Genomic DNA, 11,476 nt, shown 5'->3' with positions numbered 1-11,476 from the left:
CTGAAATTACTTGCTAACTAAACCCCTCACATTACAACAACAAAAAACTAACAGACTTTATAATTTTCAGGGACTTTTCTGCGAATAAACATGATCCTTATGCAGTGCGCCACCAGGGTGTGAATAAACGTTTAATAACCGAAATTTAACGTATAATTCCACTTCTGGTCTCGCCAGGCAATTTGCTGCTTACGCTCACAACGCAATTTAGTCCAGTAAAGCCTCTAAAGATTAATAAAAATATCACTGCTCGTGGGGCGTGAAATTAAAACGGGGGTATTACGTGGTTTTAGTGCAACGGCCTCTGTACACAATGTTTTTTCATGGTTTACTCTGCGTACACTACTTAAATTCTGAGTAAATTTGCACAACGTGACACAATTTGAGTCAAGCTGCACTCAAATTGATTCCTTTGTTGACTGTAGTTCAATTAATTGTGCTAGCATGGAAATAGTGTTCTGTTTTTAATGGCTTAATGATTTAGTGTTGTTAGTTTCTGAGTTACGACTTTCCACTATAATAAAATATTATGTCTAAATAACTAAGACCAATGTATATACCATCGATGCCACAAACATATACCGAGTGTATAAGTTTTATAAGACAACATTCAGTGCTGTAAAATGTACCTTATTGTAAAATGTAACGTTTAATAAATTATATTATATTCTATTCTATCCTTCGGAGAGATCTATCAGTTTACGATTACAGGATGGTGATGATGCTGATGATAATTTAGTTCAGATTCTGATGTATCATCGTAACTGGGCCTCGTGTTTATTTGCACCAATAATAACCGACAGACGCACGCGCCCTGTCCAATTAAAAGTGACAAAGCCATTTTCGTAATTTCAATGCATGTGATATTGCATTGTCCGTGTTTTGTTTATTATAGTCGAGCAGTAAATACCATCTGTCTGATTAGGAATGAACGTGTTTTGATTAAAATTAGATGGTGTTTAGTTAAACTACGTATGATAGGATTGGAGTAAAAAGAAACTTATGTAACTGTGCCTACGAGTATAAATAAAACGGAAACCTTTTGTGTGACGCTTCTCGCTACAAAATGTAGCGAGCATTTAAATCTAGGTATAATAAAAAAAACTAAAAATACGACTGTGCAATTTTTCCATGATCAAAGTTAGCGACTACAATATACCGACAATTTTGTTTTTAATATCTGCCTGGTCAACTATCCTATTTATTCTCCATGCCCAAAGATGCCCCCTGTTCAATTCAAAAACCTAAATTCGCGTGTTCCGACTCATCTTACGGAGTCAAACATACTTTACTAGAGGAGTCGGTAGTCAAAGAGGCTGCGACGAAGCGCGTCGGAATCTGCTGTACAACTTGCGACCAATTACCAGACTGCAGAGAAAACCTTACTGCTTTAAGGTACATGCGTCCACCTGTGGGTATGTTTCGTATCCGACGGGACCATCATAAATCACCAACGGGATTTTTATAACGGCGTCGGCAATGTTGATGAAATGGGCGCAAAATTGTGTGAATTTCTATACAAAATGCGATGAATACGATACGTCCGTTGCGTACGATGTCGAAACGTGGACTTGAGCCGTTTGATTCTTGATTGTGAGAGGAGCAATCATGGAAATTCAATCTAGCCAACATTGCTGGTATTAAGTATTTAAAATCCATTAGCAATAATTTAAATTTACCTGTAGATCTAACCAAGACAATATTTTTCGTAAGGTTTTCTCAGGACGTCTTGCACGAGTCTACGAGTAGATACTGTTCAGTTCCACTAAACTTGTAGTTCACTTTGTATCTCATTCTCAATTCTGTATACCTAGCAGTCAATTGAGACTTACGAGATTTTATTTCTTTCTAAATCTTCTTCACTAATTTTGCCATGAAATAAATTACCTACTTTTCCTTGATTTTAAAATATCAATACTTACAAACCAATATTTTATACAAGATTTTTCACCAATTAAACTATATTTTATTCTTTTCGAAAACAGGCAGCTACAGAATACGATGCGCGGATTATGAACATGTAAACAACAAAAACCATTCACAGGATGATTCGGCAAGCAATGAAACGTTGTGCGACGCGGCGCACCTGCCCGTCCGGAAACCGATTAAAATGATAAAGCGCTGTGACCCCCGAGATTTGTCGGACGATTTAATCTTTCATTCTGCTCTGTGTTGCGGCGCGGTCCCCGGCGCGAATTAAAAGCGGACGGGAGTGCGGACGCCTTATTGTGTTGCGAGTGCGGTTCGATTGATTCAATGTTTAGGGCTTTTTGTTTTTGTTCCTGTACCTACGAGTATTTAATATTGTTGATTAATTGTAGAATTTCATTGTGCAGACGAAAATAATGCTATGAAATGTAATTTTTTTCTATTTTTGTAAGGACTCTAATAATTTTAGATTTTCTAGTTGGTACGTTGGTAATAGGTACTAAGTAGTAAGTAGCTTATGAAACAAATAGGGTTCTAGTCTAGTTAAAATAATATTAAAATACCATTTCTAGTGTCAAGACAAACCCTTCAGGTTTAATGGCACGTCAATTTAAAAACCTAACTACCTATGTTACACAATGTTTTGTATACATAAAATAAAATAATAACCTAACTTCGTATAAGTATATTATTTATTTTTTGACAAAAGTTAAAACATTAAAATGTTTTCAACATAAATTCGTTAACGAAAATGGATTTCACGTGTTTCCTAGTTATTTCTCTATATACCAACCAGTGTATGTAGCCATTGTAATAGTTTAACAAACGAAATCCATGAAAACTAAAAGAATAGTGAGTAGTAATAGAATAGCCAATAGGACTTCGCATACAACGTACATAGGAGAGCTACAACCGTGTTTGCTTCGCTTGAAAAATTTCAAACGTCACGCCTGCTTTGACAAATGTTTCCGGAACATCCTGTATATGCGCTGGGAATTTCAATTTGTCCGAACCGCCCATTTAATTGGTGCTCAAAAATCTATCTACACACACAGTCGTCATGTCTGGAGTTGGTATGTAATATACGTGTGTTTTCCAACTGTTTTTATTGGTCACTAGGTCACTGCCATACTGCCGTATTTCATTAAAGCTTGTAAACCATAGGGTTCAGACTTTAATTAGTAAAAAATGCATTTAGCTTGTCATTATGAATCACATTCATTTTTCCTATGACTTCGAACACTTTTAGAAGTTGTAGGTATTTTGCCTCAAAATAAACAAGCTACAAATAATAATAATATGACCCGACAAAAGATGTGCTATGTCAACTTTTCGCCATCTTATAGTTACGCTGATCACGTCCTTACAATGACACTTTGTGGCAGAGAAATACAACTTCATTTTCTTTGGAGACAAGGATGATTTTAGCTAGCGATCCGATAGTCGACAAGTTTTTCGTTGTCATGTCAAGATCTCTTCTCAGATTTATTAAGTATTATATTCAAGTGGTGGTCGTGATTCAACTCATTCAACAGTTCCTATATTTTCAATTACTATTTACTTCTAATCTACGTTATGTAATATGATGTAACTAATTACAATTTCTTTGCTACGTATCACAAAACCCATCTGCTGGGGCAGGGTTTCCTTCCAGGGTATGGTTTTTAGGCCTAGTCTATCGCCAGGATTGGTGGATCCCACCGCAAGCAAGCTTGTGCTGAGAGAGTTGTCGGGTCAGATGTTTTCAAGCTGCCCGAAGACCTCTGACTAGCGTTGACGACTGCTGCAAAATTGGCTTAAAAATTATGGTGCGTATACAAATTGGACATTATTTGAAAAAGAAGTAATCCCCGCTATAGATAAGTTAATTTATCGTTTTAAGAAAATCATTTATTACAAGTTGCAACAAGAACGTAAAACCTCACACTCAAAACATAGTCACAACATTTTCCTTACCACCACACACATAGACACATAGGTACAGTCAGCCGCATCTCGTTTACGCCAACGCGACGGTAATGAAGTGCTCGACGAGGGCCACTTCTCGCCGAGTGTACTTCTGTTTGACGCTGCAAGCTGACCCGGATAAATTGCAGTCGTATTATACGTTCTTTAGCTTCAAATTTTCCCCGGATAAATTGAATTTTTCGTACGTAAATGCTTATTTCATTATAAAAATAAGTTATTTTTTTCAAATTTCCGTTATGATACCTACAACGACTTCTTTAGTTACATTTTAAAAGATGACGAATATTATTTTTATGTCAGTTAAGAGTAGACCTTTGGACCAAATTCTTCTGTTAAGAGTAGACCGCTAGACCGCTCATTTGCATGACGAGCTTAGCAACAACATGTTAAATGAAATATTTCATTTTAGTCGTCACCCGGTGACCCTCTTAAATCATTTAATGTATGGCTCAAATTTATACCGCGTTTAAGGCGCGAACAATTGCTACCTTGTACAATAATACACAAATAGAATAATTGTAAACTCGTGGTCGGAGGTTGAGGTTAGGTGAGCAGGTAAGATGGAGCAGAGAAATACAGTGTGCTTCTTGTATGGCGTATAATTGGAAAGTGAATTACCGCTAGTTAATTACCCACTAACTATAAGATACATTTTCATAAACTAATTATAACGCCCTCTATTGGAGGACCTGTGAACTTAACCAATCGGTAATCGATAAAAGATCATGCATTCTTGTAACATATTCATGATCATAGTCATCTATGATTGCAGCCAATACGGAGACAATCCCATAGATGGCGCTGTCAACATGTTCACGAGTTGACATGCTCCCGGGCAAGCAAAAACAACGCCACCGCAGTTGCTACCTGCGAATGCGTTGTCCCCGTCAGGCACAGTGCATTACTGTTATACCTCTTTCAATCACATTGCTATCATTTTAATTTAGGGAGGTAGGTTATTAAGAATGTTTAGATTGAAAGAGACATAACGCTATGTTTGATACCTAATTCCTTCAAATATCAGAGCAAGATAGATTACTAGGTATTTCGGAATGAAGTTAACTGAAATGAACTAATGAAGTTAAATGAAATGAAGTATCAAACATTTTATTGAAATTATGAGATCATTTTTAAGATATTCATAAGCGCAAAATATTTGGCACCTTATTCGTTAGAATAGAATTACTAGATAGGTATTTAAGAAAGGTAAGTAAGTAAGAAAGAACTAAGTTAATTGAAAAGAAGTAAGTAGAGGTACCAAATACTTTGTTACTAAATTTTAGAGTTAAGGTCAATAAAAAGCAACTAGGAGTAATTTTTAATACCAATAGGCACTAATGTAACATTATATATAGATACACGCTTAACTTAATTAGGTAGGTATAGTTACGGAATAGTTTATCTAGAATATTATAATAACTAGCTAATCTAAATCTAAATCTAGTTTATAGCTTCGATCGGTAGCGGGCATATATTATTGAAGGATCGCTTGATGATTCCTCTAGCTGTCTGGATCTCGGCTACCCGCGCGACGCCGTCTCGACCTTGGCAACAGCTGACGATGCGCCCCAGCCTCCACTGGCAGGGCGGCAGACGCTCCTCCCGCACCAGCACCACGGTTCCTTCGAGAAGAGCTGGGCCCTTGGAACTTCGCCATCTTGTGCGTTCCTGTAACAGTCCAATGTAGTCCCTGGACCAAGAAGTCCAGAAGTTCTGTTGCAGCTGCTGTAATTGTTGGTACAAGGTCAGTCGATTTATAGGTACATCCTTGTAATCGTAGTCGGGCAGTGAGTTAGCCGTCCTACCAATCAAGAAATGGGCTGGCGTGAGGCAAGTAATTTCGTCAGTATTAGAATTCGGAATAGGACATAACGGTTTAGAGTTTAAAATTCCTTCAACTTGTACAAGAATGGTAGAAAATTCCTCATAGGTTAACAATGCTTGTCCTAGTACTCGCTTTAGATGAAATTTGCATCGTCTAATGGCTGACTCGTGGAGTCCTCCCATATGGGGAGCATAGGGTGGAAGGAATTTCCATTGAATTCTTTCCTGCGCACAGGAAGTTTTCAGATCATTGGTATGGGCATTCAAAAAATCGTAAAGCTCTGCTAATTCATTATTGGCACCATGGAAGGTTGTCGCATTATCGGTTATCAGTACCTTAGGCTTGCCTCGTCTGCCAATATACCTACGAAATGCCGATAGAAATGCAGTTGTCTGCAATCCTGAAATTAATTCAATATGGACCGCCTTCGTAGTCATACAAGTGAATATGGCTATATAACATTTATAGGTTTTGTACCCACGTCCCCTCCTGTCCCTGACCGTGTAAGGACCTCCGTAATCCAACATCGTGAACACAAAGGGGAGAGCGGGGGTAACCCGCGTTGGTGGCAGGTCACCCATAATGGGAACCTGTGTCCTTGGGTTGGCTCTGAAGCAGGTTACACATTTTTCGACAATTTTATTAGCTAGGGTCTTACCATTTATCGGCCAAAAACGTTCCCGAGCCGACGACAGCAACAGCTGGGGTCCGGCATGCAGCAGTCTCACATGAAGGTCACTCATGATGAGTTTGGTTAGTACATGTTTGTGTGGTAGGATAATAGGGTGCTTTTTATCGTGGTCGTAAGCCGACAACCCCAAACGACCGCCTACTCTTATCAGCTTGTTTTCCATAAAAGGATTTAATGACAATAAGTTTGATGATTTTAATAATGGTTTTTTATTTTCAAGTAAATTATATTCGGATGGAAACATTTCAATTTGTGAAATTTCAATTAATTTATTTAGTGCGAAGTCTAATTCCTGCACTGAGAGTGGACCGTACCTTTTTTTATTTCGCTTTAAACAATTATTGGTGAATCTATAAATTACTGCGACGCAATTAGTAAGTTTGTTTACGTCCGACCATCTGTTGAATAATTCGTCCATGAATAGATTTGGTTGAATATTCGTAACAATGTTACAATTAATTTCGGTTATCTCAATTTCTGGTAGTCGCGTGGTGGTACAACCGGAAGGCCACTCGTCATTATGTTTTCCTAACCACGAAGGTCCTTCCCACCAGAGGGCGCAGTCGGTCAACTTGTCAGCCTGAACGCCCCTCGTTAAAAGATCGGCACTGTTATCATTCGACGAAACCCAGTGCCAATTATCGATATTGGTTAAACTTTGGATTGCGATGACTCGATTTTTTACAAAACAATCAAGATTATTTGGTTGCTGTGATTTTGCCCAGGCCAAAGCTACATTTGAATCACACCATAAATAAATTTTGGTAAAGTTAAATTTTAAGGCATAGTTAACCCTCTCATAAAGCTGTGCGAGTAGCAGCATAGCTCTGAGCTCGAGTTTAGGTATTGTTTCTTTCCGCGCCACCCTTGATTTAGAGCACAGTAATTGCGTAAATATTTGCCCGTGCACATTTATTGATCGTATATAAATAGCGCACCCGTATGCCGTTAATGAGCTATCCGAGAATCCGTGCAATTCCAGCGTTACGTAATCACTGATAAGCGTGTGTCTCGGCCTACGTAGGGAATTCAACGTAAACAATCTTTGATAAAAGTTTTCCCATTCATTTGTAATATCGGTTGGTAAACACTGATCCCATTGGAATTTATTGTCCCATAATTTTTTTATAATTAATTTCGCAATTACTAAGGTTGGATTTAATAGCCCTAGGGGGTCAAAAATAGCTGAGGCTAGGGATAGTATCTTACGTTTGGTTAAAGGTCTCGATACTTGTTCGATTTTTAATTGGTACATTAAATTGTCACTACCACTACACCATGCTAGCCCTAACACCTTATGTGTATCGTGTGCGAGTGAGGTGGGTGTGGATGTGTGTGTGGGTGTGTCAGTATTACTATTACTCACAGTTTTCAAAATGTTGGCGGAATTTGATTTCCTTGAATGGAATAGACACTACAAAATTACCATCGGGCGTTCTGTAGTGTTGATTAAATACCTTCTCGCATTGTAGATACTCCTGATCTGTTATCGCTGGTGTGGAATGGCAGTTGTCTGAGTTCCAGAAGGTCTGAAGTGCTTGATTTTGAGCAATTTGAACGAAGTTACATACTACCTGATGAGGCATGTTGGTGGAGTTCAATGAGTACGAGCCCGATACTACGTACCCTAATTTGGTTCTGACCAGAATTGGTAGCCCGGTCCCTAAGGAATGTTGTCCGATGCAGAGTAGCTGATAAAAATGTTCAGCTCCTATTAATAGGTCGATTTCCCCGTCTTCGTAAAATAATTCGTCAGCTAATCGGAATCGTTTGGGTATATTTAACTGACGAGCGTCGACAGTGTGTTTAGACAACTTACATATTTTTGGTACAATAAGACAAGACAATTTTGTAGAAAATGAGTCATCGTTTGAGTGAATGGTTAAGTTACATGATTGGTTTATCTTCGTTAAGTTTTGGTTAAATCCTAGAATTTCTATGTTCAATTGGTGTGTAGTTAGGTTTAATTTATTGCATGCACTCTCGGTTAAAAAGTTTGATTGCGATCCACTATCGAGCAAAACGCGTAAAACAATAGGTTTGTTATCTTTATCGAACACCTTTACGCGGGCCGTGGACAGAATTACACCCTTATTTTGTGTTATTGGCGGTGTACCGTCCACACGCGTACCTTGATTAGAGTTCAACTGTTGATTATTAGTAATCAAGTTGATCGAATGGGGTTCCTGTGGTACAGACGCCGCTGCCGTCGGCCCTGAAGAGTTGTGGAACGTTGACTGTCGTTGGTTCGACTCATTGGAGTCGGTATGGGTAATGTGTAAAAGCTTATGGTGCTTACCTTGGCATATTCTGCAGTTGCTCGCGCGGCAGTTAGGTACAATATGGTTAGATGCTAGGCAATTCAGACAGAGACCTAGCCTTTTTACTATGCGTATGCGTGACGCTGCATTCAGAGCCAACAACTTTGGACATTGGTTTATGTAATGAGTTTCTTTGCAGTTCGGACATTGTCTACGGTAGGTATGTTTAGGTATTACCTTACTGTTGGTATGGGATGGAGGGCACGTAGTTACCATAGCCTCTCGCGCCGCCGGGAGTCCGCGGGTAGCTGGTTCGGTTTGACTCACGGCCTCCCTCAGATCAGCTTGACTTCGCAGGAACGACTTGAAGTCCTGTAAGTTAGGCAATTCACGGGAATTCATTTTTTCCTCCCACTTGGTTTGCAATATCCTATCGAGTTTGGAAGTGAGGAAAAATATTATTAATAGATCCCAATCGTTGGTAGGTACCTTTACTGATCTGAGAATGCGTAAATGTTTAGAAATATTATCATTTAGTGATCTAAGGGCGGTGGCTGTATTTGGAACAGGATCGATATTAAACAGAGCTCTCAAATGACTATACACAAGGGTCTTGGGATTATTATACCTTTCGCAAAGTAGTTGCCATGCTAGGGCGTGGCTTTCCTCGGCGAACTCCAATGAACTGACTACTTCCAGCGCGCTATCAGTTAAACAACCCTTAAGGTATTTAAATTTTTGGATTGGTTTTAGACTGGTTTGATTGACAAGTGCGTCAAATGTGTCTCGAAATTCAATCCAGTCTGTAACCTGACCATTATATGTCGGCAATTTAATATCAGGATATTTAATGGAATCATGCTCACGTGGCTCGGTAACCTCGCGAACTTGACCCTCAGGTGATGTGGAGGCGCCTGGACTAGCCACCTGCGCTAAATAACCCTTGCTTAAGGACACACATTCAAAATAAGTGTTCTCAAACGTCTCTCTCTCCTCCAAATGATCCTTGAGCTCCTCGCTCAGAGTCTCAATTTTATCTTGAATAATTTCGAATTCCTTGAAAACATTTATTATTCTAGTTGTACGTAGCTCTAAATCGATTAACTGATCAGCAGTTAGCGATGCAGATGTGAGTTTCGATAAATACTTTTTGAACAAAGTTAATTTTCCCTTCACTACTCCTCGTTTTTTAATTAGAGTTTTTAACTTTATATCACAAATAACTGAAGAATCACTATCAGATGAAGCCATATTAAATTAAATTTGGATATAGTAGGAAGGTAGACGGTATACGTGTACAGTTTAGAGGTTATAATTTTAGACAAGTAAATTAAGTTTAAGGAATTTCAAACTTTTAACTAACTTGATAGGTACTAGTTGCCAGCCACTTACTTGATGATAGGATATTCTATGCTTTCAGCCCTTCTTCTCTTCTCGACCTTCTTGGACCTTGACCTCGTGTGGTCTCGTGGCGATCTCGGCCGCCCCGCCGTCGTAGGTATGCGTGACTTCCCAATCGAATCTTGTCGGTTGCAGCACCTGATTCCTCTGGTCTGGGTTCTGGAACCTGGTATGTTCACCACCACGTGGTGAAATGTAGCCCTCGTTATGTCCACCGCTCGCCTTTTCTCGCTTTTTCTCCGCCGCGGTCGCTAGGCCTTCGCCCAGCTTGCACTCCGTAGGATTGCGTAATCTTCTCCAGTAGTCAGGGGTCACCAAATGTAGACTCGTGGTCGGAGGTTGAGGTTAGGTGAGCAGGTAAGATGGAGCAGAGAAATACAGTGTGCTTCTTGTATGGCGTATAATTGGAAAGTGAATTACCGCTAGTTAATTACCCACTAACTATAAGATACATTTTCATAAACTAATTATAACGCCCTCTATTGGAGGACCTGTGAACTTAACCAATCGGTAATCGATAAAAGATCATGCATTCTTGTAACATATTCATGATCATAGTCATCTATGATTGCAGCCAATACGGAGACAATCCCATAGATGGCGCTGTCAACATGTTCACGAGTTGACAATAATGTTGTTTCCTAGAGTAACTAAATATGTGCGTAACGTAGGTACCTATATTTTTATATGAAAAAAAACTCTGTTACATATTTTAGAAAATTTTTGGTTAGTAAAAGACTTCAAAAGTTAAATGAAGTATTTATTTTTTGCATTTATTTTTACTTTTGCAAAGACGTAAAAATCTAGTAATCTAAGTAGAGGTATCTGTTTTGTGAGCGGCTGTCCTCCCCTTAATGAAGGCCTCAAATTTATACCAAGTTTAAGTACGAATCCTGGGCCCTATGTTTGTGGTATGCAAATCAGCCCAACTTCAAACGAGGTTGTAGTTAGTATCGTTCATAGCTCCCATTTGTTTTTCTCAGATGTGTAAATGATGTAATATTATTTATAGAGTCGTGTTGGCGTAATGCATTAAGTCTCGGTCTCGAAAGGCCGTGGGTTCGAATTTTGTCATGTAGTATTTTAGAAAAAATATATTTATTAATGTAGACACAATCATACCATGTGATCTTACGGTGAACGAAAACATGGTTAGGAAACTTGAACATGTAGATTTTAGATGTGTACCCTAATAACGCATTGTATTCAATCAGAAGCGGCGATTCTGCTCGCGAACTCTCACGTGAGTACAACCAATGTACAGCTTAAAATGGGAGGTGACTTAATTGCGACAAACAAACCATTTACAACAACAATTTATTTTTATTCATTCGGATATTCGTTGAAGTTCCAAGGCTATTAAAGAGGTATACTAAAGCTACAAGTAATGAGCAAATTAGC

The 11,476-nt window shown here is 38.8% G+C and overlaps 1 protein-coding gene across 1 annotated transcript; it reads right to left on the bottom strand.

Annotated features, from left to right (window-relative positions):
- Positions 1-4,480: 4,480 nt before the first annotated feature.
- Positions 4,481-10,710, bottom strand: LOC119693030. Its single transcript, XM_038115073.2, has 2 exons — positions 8,948-10,710; positions 4,481-5,565 (listed from the first exon to the last, which is right to left on the bottom strand). Exons 1-2 carry the CDS (start codon positions 9,923-9,925, stop codon positions 5,338-5,340), a joined length of 1,206 nt encoding a protein of 401 aa, XP_037971001.2. The 5' UTR covers positions 9,926-10,710; the 3' UTR covers positions 4,481-5,337.
- Positions 10,711-11,476: the final 766 nt, after the last annotated feature.

The sequence above is a fragment of the Plutella xylostella genome, chromosome 17, assembly GCF_932276165.1.
Source record: "Plutella xylostella chromosome 17, ilPluXylo3.1, whole genome shotgun sequence".
NCBI classification, from domain to species: Eukaryota; Metazoa; Arthropoda; class Insecta; order Lepidoptera; family Plutellidae; genus Plutella; species Plutella xylostella.
The sequence above is the reverse complement of the archived record's forward strand: the minus strand, read 5'-3'. Positions and strand labels throughout refer to the sequence as shown.